This window comes from Capra hircus (assembly GCF_001704415.2).
Source record: "Capra hircus breed San Clemente chromosome X unlocalized genomic scaffold, ASM170441v1, whole genome shotgun sequence".
NCBI classification, from domain to species: Eukaryota; Metazoa; Chordata; class Mammalia; order Artiodactyla; family Bovidae; genus Capra; species Capra hircus.
This window is the reverse complement of record NW_017189517.1, coordinates 32,354,431-32,371,281: the sequence shown is the minus strand read 5'-3', so window position 1 is coordinate 32,371,281 and position 16,851 is coordinate 32,354,431. Positions and strand designations below refer to the sequence as shown.

The window sequence follows — 16,851 nt, the reverse complement described above, 5'->3', positions numbered from 1 at the left end:
CTATTTAATGGGCACAGTTTCCTTTTTTGAGGTGGTAAAAAATTTCAGGAATTAGGTTAGTGGTGATGTTGCACAACATTGTGAATGTTCTTAATGTCACGAATTATACACTGCAAAGTCATAAATTTTATGTTACGTGTACTTTACCACAACAAAAAAAATAGATACATCTCCCTCTTGAACTTTTGCTCTTAAAAAAAAATAAACAATTGGAGGGAGCTAAAAAGACTTGTCTACTTGATTTCTGAAACACTGGAAGTCACAGACATGGAAACAGACATCGTCCTACAATTAGACTCCTCTTTTTATACAAATGTACAAGAATACAAAGTGCAGACAGGGCAGCGATTACAGACCAAAAGAAAAGATTCAGAGTGGCTGAATGATTTGCAACCCTCACTCTAAACTGTCCAAGGCCAAATGCCACATAGCTACCTCCTATCTTACATAGTTTGTTTCTGCTAGAGTATAGACTTGTGTATTTCAAACATGTTCATATGTAAGTGGTAGATAAGAAAATGATATTGATATAAAATAGCAATTGCAAAAAAAAAAGAAATTGCATTGTTCAGACATGATTTTTCTTAGCAAATTCATATTTTGCACCGTCAAGAGACAGTAATTAGATGCCAAGTATACACTAACACAACTGAAATTCTGCAAACCACGAAAGGACACAGTACTCTATCCTATTGCTATTCACCACACATTCTTCCTCTTGGCTTGGTTTGGCCATATGCTTGGTCTTCCAAATGCTTATCACATGATTCTGATCTTGGGCATTTTTCTCTTGTCTCTATAACTCAATGGCTTCAACCCTTTCTTATACCTCCTTCCTTCAAGCTAAAGTCACCATTTTAAAGGATGAAGTCTCTACTTACTGTAATATTTTTTATTAGAAATCTAAGATGCCTTTTAAACCACACTAGTATTTTATTAGTATAGTTGTTTTATTAGCACTCTAGTTATAAAGTTGCACAAGTTCAGAACTGTCTGCTCCAATTTTGTTTTTTCCTTAAGCCCTGTTATTTTTCAGTGTACAGTTTTGCAGAATGGGAGGATTTTCAGGAAAGCACATATTGCATTATAGCAGAAATGCCTATATTCGCTAACTAGCTCTCCTGTTGAGAGAGAAATGGCATAGGACTTCCAGTATCTCCTTATGGGAGCACAGGGCATTTGTGGAAAGGGTGTTTCCTTAACTTAACTGGAATGTGAAAGACTGGGGTGAGGAGTGCCTCTCTTGGCAAAACCACACTGTCACTCTCTCTACTAAAACCATATCATAGAACTAAACCTCTTCACATCTAGCCTAAAGGAAACACTAGATTAAGTCTCTGGTAACAGATCAAGTCAGATATTTCGGCAAATTTGTAACAGCTCTTTAATGACCCGGGAATGTTGGACTACTTCTAATGGAACCAAAATTTATCCATTCTGAATAACAAATTCTTAATGGAATGACTAATTAAGAAAACTGTTACATAATTTCATGATTTAGGCTCCTAATCACTACAAAAGTCATTTCTTGGTGATAAAATTATACATGAAGAACAGAAGGAAACAAGTCATATTCTTTCTCTCCCCCTTTCCCCTTTACCATTCAACTCCCTTCAAAAGAGAAGATATGAAATTCCATTTCCAACAAATCTCTCGTTAGGGATAATAGATTGACTCCTGCTTAGAGATTGGGATGAATTTAATGACCTTTCTGACTCCAATACAGTCTTGACTTTCTTATTAAGAATGCTCTACCCTTCCTGTACTACCAGCCACTTTGGCCCCAGTAGAGCCCTGTAGTATGTGATCAAGACTTAACCTCTACCATGGAGACCAAGGGAAGTGCTGGAGAAAAAGTTTTCACTTGTTTTTCATGAGAATTGATTTAGATTTCTCTTTGGTAATTCTGGAAAAGCAGTCTGCATACACTGATTGCCATGGTTCAGCAGGAGCTACATGAGATAAGCTCAAAGGCAGGTGAGAACCTTGGAAATTTCAAGGGGTAAGAAGTTTAGAAAGCAAGAGCCATGGGATACACAGAAACAGACAGGGGGGTAAAGTCTCCTCTGTCTCCTCCAGTGGAAGATGGGCTCTAGGCATGGCAGATAGGACCTTCCCACCAAGTCCATCACTACCCAGTAAACACTCCCTGAAGTTGATATGGCTGTAAGATTGCATATAAAACCTTGGATATATGGCTCCCTTATTTGATTTCCCTTTTTGATACAGAACTTGCTCATTACCTTGGCTTTAACTATTCTATTTTTCAGTGAAGATGTTTTCATCACAGTGCTTTCCATTGGGTTAAGACACAAAACTAGAGCACCTTCCTTTGACCAAACATTCCTGTGGCCCTGAAGGCATGAGTTTCCTCATGCCTAATAATAATTGGGGTGGAAGGAATACAGAGAAGTCATCACATCCACTGCCCTGTCTCAAAGCAAAACTATGCCAACTCTATCTCAGATGGATGGATATCTCTTTATTTCCAGAAACATGCAGTAAAGAGACTAAAATTCTCCTTAGTCATTTATTCTAGGATTTAACAATCACTGCGTCCTAAAGTTCTGTCTTTTATCAAACTCCATTCTTCTCTGCTATAGTTTAAACTTGTTTATTCTTGTTTTATCTTCAACAGAAAGAAAGAATTGCTGATTTGCATTCCAAGTCAATATGGCAGAGTGAGCACATGAGAAAATGCTGTGTTATTTTCCAAACAAAGAAGAGTAAGAGATGAAATATAAAAGTAAAAATAAATAAATAAAACTTTAAAACTGCAAAATCATCCTCAGAAACAAAAGGAAACTCTATTAAATAAAACACAGGCAAAAGGAAAGTACAGCAATAAGTGAGGGCCAACATGATATGCTCCACTGGCCATTTGGACCAGATATAGATAGCTATATCCAGGCAGCTGGGCAAGAACTATGGCCTACAAATGGCTTCCTGTGTAAGTCTGAGGACTTAGAGTCACACTCTTCACAGGTAAACAGGGGCTGACATAGTTTGCCCACCCAAGTTCATTCTCTTGCATAGACTGACTGCCCAAGAAAGGTAGCTGCAGCTGAGGTCCCAATCCAAGGAGTAGCCCTGCACAAGAAAACAGAGGTAGAAGCAGACTATCCAGACATGATGGAGTCCAAGGTGGGACAACAACATACGACTTGGTTTAATCATGAGAAACGATGGGCTGGAAGAAGCACAAGCTGGAATCAAGATTGCCGGGAGAAATATCAATAACCTCAGATATGCAGATGACACCACCCTTATGGCAGAAAGTGAAGAGGAACTCAAAAGCCTCTTGATGAAAGTGAAAGAGGAGAGTGAAAAAGTTGGCTTAAAGCTCAACATTCAGAAAACGAAGATCATGGCATCTGGTCCCATCACTTCATGGGAAATAGATGGGGAAACAGTGGAAACAGTGTCAGACTTTATTTCTTTGGGCTCCAAAATCACTGCAGATGGTGACTGCAGCCATGAAATTAAAAGATGCTTACTCCTTGGAAGAAAAGTTATGACCAACCTAGATAGCATATTCAAAAGCAGAGACATTACTTTGCCGACTAAGGTCCGTCTAGTCAAGGCTATCGTTTTTCCAGTGGTCATGTATGGATGTGAGAGTTGGACTGTGAAGAAGGCTGAGTGCCGAAGAATTGATGCTTTTGAAGTGTGGTGTTGGAGAAGACTCTTGAGAGTCCCTTGGACTGCAAGGAGATCCAACCAGTCCATTCTGAAGGAGATCAGCCCTGGGATTTCTTTGGAAGGAATGATGCTAAAGCTGAAACTCCAATACTTTGGCCACCTCATGCGACGAGTTGTCTCATTGGAAAAGACTCTGATGCTGGGAGGGATTGGGGGCAGGCAGAGAAGGGGACGACAGAGGATGAGATGGCTGGATGGCATCACTGACTGGATGGATGTGAGTCTGGGTGAACTCCAGGAGTTGGTGATGGACAGGGAGGCCTGGTGTGCTGTGATTCATGGGGTTGCAAAGAGTCAGACACGACTGAGCGACTGAACTGAACTGAACTGAAGCTACAAGGCCTGAAAAGGAAGGACTTATGCAAGAGAAAACCCATGGATGATGAGCTTTTAGACAAAAATTTTAGAAAACAAGGGGAACTTTGGAACTAAGGAAAGCTATCAAGAAATCTAACAAAAGTGAGAATTCACACCTGAAAATATGCTTATACAATCAGAAATAGACTTTAAATATTTAAATACCTTAAAGCAATAAATAAGAGAACAAGACCTCAAGAAACAATAACAGGGGTTTACAGAACGGCAATATGTAGATATTTTTTACATATAATTAAAAAATGGGTGGAAATACAGTTTTTAAAAATAAAACAACAAGACTCAACAGACAGCCTAAATAGTAGGCATGAAAAAGCTGGAGAAACAATTCATGAATTGGAAGGCCAAGTTGAAGTTATATATCATTACAGGAAGTATAACAATATATCATTAGGGGGAAAAATAAAGGAGACATTAAGAGACACAGAGCTTAAATTAAATGAAATGCAATGACATACACCAAAGACAAGGCTAAGAATGAGAAAAAATAGAAGAAAATATTGTTTTCACAAAAATAATGACTTGAAATTGAAGAAAAATGTGAGTCCATTGGCTGGAAAAAAATCATGTGCTAAGCAGGCTAAATAAAAATAAATCATACATCAAAATACCTCCTTGTTTGCATCAAAGGAAAAAGAGAAAATCTTAAAAGCTAGAAGAAGACAGATTATGTATAGAAGAATTATAATCAAAGCAGACTTTTTATCCACAAACAAAGAAGTCATGAAACTATTTATTAATATCTTCAAAGGGCTGAGGGAAAATAAACATGAATCTATAATTTTACACCCAGCCAAATTATCACTCAAGAATGAGGGCAAAATAAAGACATTTTTGCATATAAGGATTAGGGAATTTTAGGACCACTACCTACAGAAAGAACTGTTAAAGGTTACAGTTAGAAAGAAAAATGAACTCACAAGGATGTGACCTGTAAGAACAAGAAGCCAAAGAAAATGAACAGCTGTTTCTATCTTTTAAGTCTTAAAGATGATGATGTTTATTTCTCTCCATTTTCTCATTTCTGGGACTTATGATCTTAATTCTTTTAATACTTTCTTTTTCTCTTAAAACAACTGCTAGCTTATACTTTCCCTTTTTCTTAGGACTTGCTTCCATTTATGCAGCTGGGGTAGAGGACAGCCATCTTCCATTCTGTGAACTTCCACTCTATGCTCTGTGTCTGGGCCCTGACCCCAATTTCCTTCCTAGGGAAGAATAATTTCTCCACAGCCATTTAGATCAATTCCTATGACATTAGACCACTTTTAGACACTTCTGAGGTTAGATTTTATAAGGCTATTTGACAGGCAGATGAAAAAAAAAGAATCCTCCCATGCTATACCCTTGTAATCCAGTTTAAACAGAAGAAGCAAATGTTGTTGTTGTTGTTGTTGTTCAGTTATAAGTTATGCCCAACTCTTTACAACCCCATGGACTGTAGCCCACCAGGTTCCTTTGTCCATGGGATTTCTCAGGCAAGAATACTGGTGTGGGTTGCCATTTCCTTCTTCGGGGGATCTTCCTGACTCAGGAATTGAACTCAGGTCTCTAGCATTGCAGGCAGATTCTTTACCACAGAGCTAACAGGGAAGCCCAAGAAGCAAATAAACACACGCAAAAATAGTAAACCTCTCTTAGGGATTTAGTTCAAGAATAACTTTAAGATTGATCACATGCCAAGTCAGTCTCTCATATATTAAAGCATATACTACTGCAACCAATACTAAGAATAATAAACCTGTGACACGGCATGATCTTCTGACATTTAGAAAGAATCCCAGATGTTCATCAGAGTGTATTTATCAAGGTGCATGCATGCTAAGTTGCTTCAGTCATGTCCAGTTCTTTGAGACCCCATGGACTGTAGCCCGCTAGGTTCCTCTGTCCATGGGATTCTCCAGGCAAGAATACTGGAGTGGGTTTCCATGCCCTCCTCCAGGGGATCTTCCCGACCCAGGGATTGAACCCATATCTCTTGTGATTCCTGCACTGCAGGTGGATTCTTTACTGCTGAGCCACTGTGGAAGCCCATTTATCAGGGTAAGAAAGCATAAGTTATAAAAGTGGTGACAAAAAGGGTTTGGGTCTCCATTGGACGAAAAGGGTCTCCATTCAACAAAATTTCTGTTCCTGTAACATTTCAGTTAACTGAGTTGTCACTGAACCTCATTCCTGGCCTCAGTCATACCATTTCTGCCCTGACACTTTTCGTTTCTCTTCTAAGTTCTGGAAGTTCCTCACTACTTGAAAAAAAACACCATGTATGACGAAGACTAATGGTTCTTCATGTTTTTATGGTTATGTACACTCCTTTAGGGATACCAATAAAGCTATGTATCTTCTCTAAAGGAATTTACACATATACACTGTTACACCAAAAACTGCCAACAATTTAAAAAGGTTTACTAACCCCTCAAAGTCCACCCATGGACCCCAACTCTGTCCTTGAGGGAAACAGTCAACTTATAGGACTACAAAGCTTCTACTGCCCAGGTGCTAAAACAATCACTTAGCTTTCCTTAGGATTGCTGGCGGGCCCACAGGCATTTTCTGAATCATTCCATGCTTGCACTCCTCTGGTGTGGGAGCCTGGTGTCAGTCAGATATGAACAAAGTATCACTGAGAGAGCCCCTGCCTCAGACAAACACCCTAGCTGCCAACCAGGAAGGTAGATGTCCTAATAGCCTTGTGAAAAAGTATCTGCCTGCTGTCTCCTTAGCGCTGCTCTGAATAATATACACATAATAACTGTACAATCTGGAGGAGGTGACCATTCAGCCACAAAGCAGCTTTATACTGACATAAACCTCATTGGTTCAGCTCCTTTGATTTATGAACAGCCCCTCCTCAATTAGAAGCTATGCTCAAATGCAATTGCGTAGGACACGTGCCTCCATGCTACAACTCTCCTGGTGTCTGCTGCCCATGGCAGGAAGAGGCTGTTTATCACAGAAAAATCTCTGGGCCAAAATTCCCTTCCCTCAATTGATAGGCACCTTCAAATGATTAAAAGCCCAATGAAAACCTGTTCAGTTCAGTTCAGTTCAGTCGCTCAGTCGTACCGACTCTTTGCGACCCCATGAATCACAGCACTCCAGGCCTCCCTGTCCATTACCATCTCCCGGAGTTCACTCAGACTCACGTCCATCTAGTCCATGATGCCATCCAGCCATCTCATCCTTGGTCGAATAACTTATTAGAGCCTAGAATGTGCCCCAATTGGGCTATAAACAGTATTTAGGGGCTGGTGCAGGCTGCCTGAATATGTCCTATTGTTATTCCTGTCTGGAAGTTTCTGCTTCTGGGGAATTAGGGAGAAGGGGTGGGTTGGGTGGAAGAAAGAGGAAGGAAAACCACAGCTGGGAAAGAAAGAGGCAAACTGGTTTACCTGGGCAGCGAGGGCAGCAAAGATGAGGAACGTGCACAGGAGACAGGCAATGAAGGCTTGGACATCTGACTCTGCTGCAAAGCACATTCCCATTCTGAAAGAGAGAGGCAACAATGACAACAAAATAAATGTCTTTCAGAGGTCAGTGGGATCATGCCAGTTTGGGAAACAGTCCTTTAGGGACTCACTCAGACAGTGAATAATGCATTGCTGAGAAACTGAATGAAATCAACATTTTATTTCTTTTTTCTGATAAGTTTATTGGAGTATTTTTCTAAGGGTCACTACTACCCAAGTTTACAAAGCTTCCTGCAATTACTGGGAAGCTTCTTCTGACTTGGCTCTGTGATGTTTCTACCATTCCCTAGCTCTGCACGTCTCTTCCCAGAGCCTAGTCAGATTTCATAATCACCTGCCCAATGCCATGGAAGGAAGGGATAATGAGTGATGGGTCCCTTGAGCTGTTACCCACCCCTAGGCAAGGAGAGAGCCTAGCACATGGATTCTGGAGTACATATAACTCTGCCTTGATCCAGTAAGCTGAGTGCTGCTTCTCCTCACTTCTTTTGCAAGTTAAATTTTTTCTGAGAGGAAGCTAGAGTTTGGAATTGAGCTGATTAGCTAGTATGACTAGGGGAGGGGGCGACTGGGTCCTTGTCTGATTTACACTGACAAGATCCCTAGCTCTGACAGCTTTCAGCCATTGCTAGAACAAAGGAAGACCTTGGAAACCAATTTTGCATTAACCTTTTCCATTCATAACTCATTTGAAGCAAGGGTTATATCCATCAGGCTCTGGTGAGGGAAGAGGGTGATGAAGATGATGGAGGGAGAAGATGCCTAGCACTTGAGCCATTGGCATTGGGATTATATTAACATTTTCACTGCCCTGCAGAGAGCAAAGCCTCAGTCCCCAAGGGTTAGCTGTCCATTTTCAATGCATTGGGTCAAGAATCTGACATAATCATACCATACCAGGCATTTACTCAGTCTCTAGATACTCTGTTTAATAACTGCTTTAGCCATTTAAAGATGCAGGCTTCTTTTATCCAAATTTGAATAACCTTACCACAACTCTTTTTCTTTTCTTGCATACTTCCTAGAATACATTCTTGGAGCACTACATTTGGAAACACCACGGAGCCTCCTTATATGTCACACTCCTCAGAGCCAGGTGGTATCATCTTGAAGTAAGATCACCAGAGCACATCAGAAACTACTCCACCTGGCTGAGGTCAAACTGATTCCTTCTTAATGCTTTACATTGGTTTCTGTTCTAGAGCTAATACATTAATAAAAATAATAACCATAATGATGGTAATGTTACAGCAGTTAGCATGTCTCAAATATTGACTATGACCAAGCATTGTTTTAATGCACTGACTGAGACAGATTGGTAAATTTAACCCTTGTCATAATCCTATGAAATAGGTAATACCACTAGACCATTTTAAAGAAGAAGCTAAAGGAATCTCAGAGAGGTTAAATAACTTGCTTAACATAACACAGCTCAGAAGTGGCAGAGCCAGGGTTGGAAACTTGGTCTGTCTTGATTATAAAGCCCTGCAGTTTCTTAAGACTACCTGATGTTGCCTAAAGGTTAGGTTTCCATATGCTCAAAATTCTGAAAGCCCAATTTTCTGTTCAAATGGCAAAAGAATCAGGCTTGCAAGTGAGGACTCCTGGGCACTAGTGAGGGGTTTCAGTTGTTCCATGAGGTCTCAAGTGAGAGGCAGGTCTTGAAAATTCTTTCTAATATGTTCAGAATTCTCAATTCTCAAGGCCGAGTATAAAGTCTCTTTTCCCAGTTGGCCTAGTACATTGGTTCTCCACCAGGAACCACTTTGCTCTCCAAGTAACCTTGGGCATGTCCTGAGATATTTTTGGTTGCCACAACTGGGGTGGATCCTACTGGCTTCTAGTGGATAGAGGCCAGGGGTGCTGTTAAATATCTCACAATACACAGGACAGCTCCCCACAATAAGAAATTATCTGTCCCTAAATATCAAGAGTATAGAGGCTGAGAAACCCTGGCTTAGCATATGACAGAAGAGGCTTGTTCAGAAAGATGGACTGTAGCTGTGGTCCTGGGTGATGGTCATGGGACTACCTGCTTTGTCTACTGCAAAGCTATCCAAATGCCTCTTTGAGTGACTGGACAGGAGCCAAGGCAAAGGCAAGAGGACTCTAATCCTCACCAGGTACAGGCCAAGATTTCAGCACCTCAATCCTATTAGTAATTATAGTCATTCACTGAAACCACATAAAATATACTCTTCCAGTGGACCAGTTTATAATCTATCCTAATCTCCTAGATAATGGCCAGTCTTGAAAATGATATTAAAAAACAACGTTGTCTTATGATCCAGGCATTATATTGAGCTTTTTCCTGCACTCTACTTTTTCCATGTCTTACATCATTCGGCTAAGAGACTGCTTAAGTATCTACAGCAAATACTCAGTGAGATCCCATGAATATCAAGCCAAAAAGCAATAGAAGAAAAAGACAAGAGATGTCTATTTTTCCTTGGAATCTGCCTCCTTACTTCTTTTAGGTTTTTAATCACTAATGCTCCCAGGACATCTAGGCACTTGAGAGCATGTCTGCCTGCTGAAGAGCAAAGCAGAAATCACATGCCATTGGGGACTGTACCTCAGAGCAGATACAGTTGACGCAGTAAACCAACCCATAAGGTTCCAGGTAAGGATGCCATCTCTCACCCACTCTGTACTTCTTGTCTTGAAACACACAATATGTCTCTGAATCTGTGAGGAAGGGGATGGAGAATATGCTGGTTAGAAAACATAACTCAATCACAAAATCAAGAGCAATCACAGGTTCCATCCATTTTAGTGTACATCAAGGAAAGAGGCATAGACGATATTTACAGAACCCCTACAACGGGCTCAGTGTTTTATATGCTTTCCTTATTTGATTTTACAATGACCCAGTAAGGTTGGCATTGATGATCAAACTGAAATGAAAAGACAGATAAGCAAGAAACAGGGAAAAGATATTTCCAACATATAAAGTATTAATATAAATACAGTATTAATATCTGGAATATTTTCTTTCTTAAATATATTTATTTTAATTGGAGGCTAATTACTTTACAATATTGTAGTGGTTTTGCCATACATTGACATGAATCTGCCACATGTGTACACGTGTTCCCTATCCTGAAACCCCCTTCCACCTCCCTCCCCATACCATCCTCTGGGTCATCCCAGTGCACCAGCCCCAAGCATCCTGTATCATGCATCGAACCTGGACTGGCGATTTGTTTCATATATGATAATATACAGGTTTCAATGCCATTCTCCCAAATAATCCCATGCTCTCCCTCTCCCACAGAGTCCAAAAGACTGTTCTATAAGTCTGTGTCTCTTTTGCTGTCTCACATACAGGGTTATCGTTACCATCTTTCTAAATTCCATATATATGTGTTAGTATACTGTATTGGTGTTTTTCTTTCTGGCTTACTTCACTCTGTATAATAGGCTCCAGTTTCATCCACCTCATCAGAACTGATTCAAATGTGTTCTTTTTAATGGCAGAGTAATATTCCATTGTGTATATGTACCACTGCTTTCTTATCCATTCATCTGCTGATGGACATCTAGGTCGCTTCCATGTCCTGACTATTGTAAACAGTGCTGCTATGAACATTGGGGTACACGTGTCTCTTTCAATTCTGGTTTCCTCAGTGTGTATGCCCAGTAGTGAGATTGCTGGGTCAAGTGAAGAGGAGCTAAAAAGCCTCTTGATGAAAGTGAAAGAGGAGAGTGAAAAAGTTGGCTTAAAGCTCAACATTCAGAAAACTAAGATCATGGCATCCGGTCCCATCACTTCATGGGAAATAGATGGGGAAACAGTAGAAACAGTGTCAGACTTTATTTTTTTGGGCTCCAAAATCACTGCAGATGGTGACGGCAGCCATGAAATTAAAAGACGCTTACTCCTTGGAAGAAAAGTTATGACCAACCTAGATAGCCTATTCAAAAGCAGAGACATTACTTTGCCAACTAAGGTCCGTCTAGTCAAGGCTATGGTTTTTCCTGTGGTCATGTATGGATGTGAGAGTTGGACTGTGAAGAAGGCTGAGAGCCGAAGAATTGATGCTTTTGAAGTGTGGTGTTGGAGAAGACTCTTGAGAGTCCCTTGGACTGCAAGGAAATCCAACCAGTCCATTCTGAAGGAGATCAGCCCTGGGATTTCTTTGGAAGGAATGATGCTAAAGCTGAAGCTCCAGTACTTCGGCCACCTCATGCGAAGAGTTGACTCATTGGAAAAGACTGATGCTGGGAAGGACTGGGGGCAGGAGGAGAAGGGGATGACAGAGGATGAGATGGCTGGATGGCATCACTGACTCGATGGACGTGAGTCTGAGTGAACTCCGGGAGATGGTGATGGACAGGGAGGCCTGGCGTGCTGTGATTCATGGGGTCGCAAAGAGTCGGACAGGACTGAGTGACTAAACTGAACTGAACTGAAGGCATTTCTATTTCCAGTGTTTTAAGGAATCTCCACACTGTTCTCCATAGTGGCTGAACTAGTTTGCATTCCCACCAACAGAGTAAGAGGGTTCCCTTTACTCCACACCCTCTCCAGCATTTATTGCTTGTAGACTTTTGGATAGCAGCCATTCTGACTGGCATGAAATGGTACCTCATTGTGGTTTTGATTTGCATTTCTCTGATAATGAGTGATGTTGAGCATCTTTTCATGTGTTTGTTAGCCATCTGTATGTCTTCTTTGGAGAAATGTCTGTTTAGTTCTTCAGCCCATTTTTTGATTCAGTCGTTTATTTTTCTGGAATTGAGTTGCAGGAGTTGCTTGTATATTTTTGAGATTAGTTCTTTGTCAGTTGCTTCATTTGCTATTATTTTCTCCCATTCTGAAGGCTGTCTTTTCACCTTGCTTATGGTTTCCTTAGTGGTGTAGAAGCTTTTAATTTTAATTAGGTCCCATTTGTTTATTTTTGCTTTTATTTCCAATATTCTGAGAGGTGGGTCATAGAGGATCCTGCTATGATTTATGTCAGAGAGGGTTTTGCCTATGTTCTCCTCTAGGAGTTGTATAGTTTCTGGTCTTACATTTATATCTTTAATCCATGTTGAGTTTATTTTTGTGTCTGGTGTTAGAAAGTGTTCTGCTGCTGCTGCTGCTAAGTCGCTTCAGTCGTGTCCAACTCTGTGCGACCCCAGAGACGGCAGCCCACCAGGCTCTCTCGTCCCTGGGATTCTCCAGGCAAGAATAATGGAGTGGGTTGCCATTTCCTTCTCCAATGCATGAAAGCGAAAAGTGAAAGGGAAGTCGCTCAGTCATGTCTGACTCTTAGCGACCCCATGGACTGCAGCCTACCAGGCTCCTCTGTCCATGGGATTTTCCAGGCAAGAGTACTGGAGTGGGGTGCCATTGCCTTCTCCAGAAAGCGTTCTACCTGTTCTACTTTCATTCTTTTACAAGTGGTTGACCAGTTTTCCCAGCACCACTTGTTAAAGAGATTGTCTTTTCTCCATTGTATATTCTTGCCTCCTTTGTCAAAGATAAGGTGTCCATAGGTGCATGAATTTATCTCTGAGCTTTCTATTTCTTTCCATTGATCTATATTTCTGTCTTTGTGCCAGTACCATACTGTCTTGATGACTGTTACTTTGTAGTAGAGCCTGAAGTCAGGCATGTTGATTCCTCCAGTTCCATTCTTCTTTCTCAAGATTGCTTTGGCTATTCCAGGTTTTTTGTATTTCCATACAAATTGTGAAATTATTTGTTCTAGCTCCGTGAAAAATACCATTGGTAGTTTGAAAGGGATTGCATTGAATCTATAGATTGCTTTGGGTAGTATACTCAGTTTCACTATATTGATTCTTCCAATCCATGAACGCGGTATATTTTCACATCTATTAGTGTCCTCTTTGATTTCTTTCACCAGTGTTTTATAGTTTTCTATATGTAGGTCTTTTGTTTCTTTAGGTAGATATATTCCTAAGTACATTATTCTTTTCGTTGCAATGTTGAATGGAATTGTTTCCTTGATTTCTCTTTCTATTTTCTCATTATTAGTGTATAGGAATGCAAGGGATTTCTGTGTGTTGATTTTATATCCTGCAACTTTACTATATTCATTGATTAGCTCTAGTAATTTTCTGGTGGAGTCTTTAGGGTTTTCTGTGTAGAGGATCATGTCATCTGCAGTGAGAGTTTTACTTCTTCTTTTCCAATTTGGATTCCTTTTACTTGTTTTTGTGCTCTGATTGCTGTGGCCAAAACTTCCAAAACTATGTTGAACAGTAGTGGTGAGAGTGGGCACCCTTGACTAGTTCCTGACTTTAGGGGAAATGCTTTCAATTTTTCACCATTGAGGATAATGTTTGTTGTGGGTTTGTCATATGTAGCTTTTATTATGTTGAGGTATGTTCCTTCTATTCCTGCTTTCTGGAGGGTTTTTATCATAAAATGATGTTGAATTTTGTCAAAGGCTTTCTCTGCGTCTATTGAGATAATCATATGGCTTTTATTTTTCAATTTGTTAATGTGGTGTATTACATTGATTGATTTGCAGGTATTGAAGGATCCTTGCATCCCTGGGATAAAGTCCACTTGGTCATGGTGTATGATCTTTTTAATGTGCTGTTGGATTCTGATTGCTAGAATTTTGTTAAGGATTTTTGCATCTATGTTCATCAGTGATATTGGTCTGTAGTTTTCTTTTTTGTGGCATCTTTGTCAGGTTTTGGTAATAGGATGATGGTGGCTTCATAGAATGAATCTGGAAGTTTACCTTCCTCTGCAATTTTCTGGAAGAGTTTGAGTAGGATAGGTTTTAGCTCTTCTCTCAATTTTTGGTAGAATTCAGCGATGAAGCCGTCTGGACCTTGGCTTTTGTTTGCTGGAAGATTTCTGATCACAGTTTCAATTTCCTTGCTTGTGATGGGTCTGTTAAGATTTTCTATTTCTTCCTGGTTCAGTTTTGGAAAGTTGTACTTTTCTAAGAATTTGTCCATTTCTCCCACGTTGTCCATTTTATTGGCATATAATTGCTGATAGTAGTCTCTTATGATCCTTTGTATTTCTCTGTTGTCTGTTGTGATCTCTCCATTTTCATTTCTAATTTTATTGATTTGATTTTTCTCCCTTTGTTTCTAAATGAGTCTGGCTAATGGTTTGTCAATTTTATTTATCCTTTCAAAGAACCAGCTTTTGGCTTTGTTGATTTTTTCTATGGTCCCTTTTGTTTCTTTTGCATTTATTTCTGCCCCAATTTTTAAGATTTCTTTCCTTCTACTAACCCTGTGGTTCTTCATTTCTTTCTTTTCCAGTTGCTTTAGGTGTAGAGTTAGGTTATTTATTTCACTTTTTTTCTTGTTTGTTGAGGTATTCCTGTATTGCTATGAACCTTCCCCTTAGCACTGCTTTTACAGTGTCCCACAGGTTTTGGGTTGTTGTGTTTTCATTTTCATTCATTTCTATGCATATTTTGATTTCTTTTTTGATTTCTTCTGTGATTTGTTGGTTATTCAGCAGCGTGTTGTTCAGCCTCCATATGTTGGAATTTTTAATAGTTTTTCTCCTGTAATTGAGATCTAATCTTACTGCATTATGGTCAGAAAAGATGCTTGGAATGATTTCAGTTCTTTTGAATTTACCACAGCTAGATTTATGGTCCAGGATGTGATCTCTCCTGGAGAAGGTTCCGTGTGTGCTTGAGAAAAAGGTGAAATTCATTGTTTTGGGGTGAAATTGCTATAGATATCAATTAGGTCTAATGGGTCTATCGTATCATTTAAAGTTTGTGTTTCCTTGTTAGTTTTCTGTTTGGTTGATCTACCCACAGGTGTGAGTTGGGTATTAAAGCCTCCCACTATTATTGTGTTATTGTTAGTTTCCCCTTTCATACTTGTTAGCACTTGTCTTACATATTGCAGTGCTCCTATGTTGGGTGCATATATATTTACAAATGTTATATCTTCTTCTTGGATTGATCCTTTGATCATTATGGAGTGTCCTTCTTTGTCTCTTTTCATAGCCTTTGTTTTAAAGTCCATTTCATCTTATATGAGTATTGCTACTCTTGCTTTCTTTTGGTCTCTATTTGCATGGGATATCTTTTTCCAGCCCTTCACTTTCAGTCTGTATGTGTTTCTTGTTTTGAGGTGGGTCTCTTGTAGACAACATATATAGGGGTCTTGTTTTTGTATGAATTCAGCCAGTCTTTGTCTTTTGGTTGGGGCATTCAACCCATTTACATATAAGGTAATTATTGATAAGTATGATCCCATTGCCATTTACTTTATTGTTTTGGGTTCGAGTTTATACACACTTTCTGTGTTTCCTGTCTAGAGAAGATCCTTTAGCATTTGTTGGAGAGCTGGTTTGGTGGTGCTGAATTCTCTCAGCTTTTGCTTGTCTGTAAAGCTTTTGATTTCTCCTTCATATTTGAATGAGATCCTAGCTGGGTACAGTAATCTGGGCTGTAGGTTATTTGCTTTAATCACTTTAAGTATGTTCTGCCATTCCCTCCTGGCCTGAAGAGTTGCTATTGAAAGATCAGCTGTTATCCTTATGGGAATCCCCTTGTGTGTTATTTGTTTCTCCCTTGTTGCTTTTAATATTTGTTCTTTGTGTTTGATCTTTGTTAATTTGATTAATATGTGTCTTGGGGTTTATTGCCTTGGGTTTATCCTGTTTGGGACTCTTTGGGTTTCTTGGACTTGGGTGATTATTTCCTTCCCCATTTTAGGGAAGTTTTCAACTATTATCTCCTCAAGTATTTTCTCATGGTCTTTTTGTCTTCTTCTTCTGGGACTCCTATGATTCGAATGTTGGGGCATTTAACATTGTTCCAGCGGTCTCTGAGATTGTCCTCATTTCTTTTAATTCACTTTCCCTTTTTCCTCTGTTTCATTTATTTCTACCATTCTATCTTCTACCTCACTTATCCTATCTTCTGCCTCTGTTATTCTACTGTTGGTTCCCTCAAGAGTGTTTTTGATCTCATTTATTACATTATTCATTATATATTGACTTTTTTATTTCTTCTAGGCCCTTGTTAAACCTTTCTTGCATCTTCTAAATCCTTGTCTCCAGGCTGTTTATCTGTGATTCCATTTTGTTTTCAAGATTTTGGATCATTTTCACTTATCACTATTTGGAATTCTTTATTAGGTAGATTCCCTATCTCTTCCTCTTTTGTTTGGTTTGGTGGGCATTTATCCTGTTCCTTTACCCGCTGAGTATTTCTCTGCCTTTTCATCTTGTTTATATTGCTGTGTTTGGGGTGGCCTTTCCGTATTCTGGCAGTTTGTGGTTCCTCTTTATTGTGGAGTTTCCTCACTGTGGGTGCGGTTTGATGGGTGGCTTGTCAAGGTTTCCTGGTTA

At 39.7% G+C, this 16,851-nt stretch overlaps 2 protein-coding genes across 2 annotated transcripts in view; both read right to left on the bottom strand.

The window, feature by feature from the left end:
* TRPC5 (transient receptor potential cation channel subfamily C member 5) overlaps positions 1-16,851 on the bottom strand; it is a 341,695-nt gene that overhangs the window by 128,373 nt on the left and 196,471 nt on the right. The gene's annotated exons all lie outside the window — the stretch shown is intronic.
* The window catches only part of LOC108634436 (chordin-like protein 1), a gene marked incomplete at its 3' end in the record, with an annotated part of 121,224 nt that overhangs the window by 63,629 nt on the left and 40,744 nt on the right, over positions 1-16,851 (bottom strand). The window contains 2 exon segments of the mRNA XM_018044094.1: positions 7,470-7,563; positions 10,123-10,235. Coding sequence (XP_017899583.1) covers positions 7,470-7,563; positions 10,123-10,235 — 207 coding nt within the window.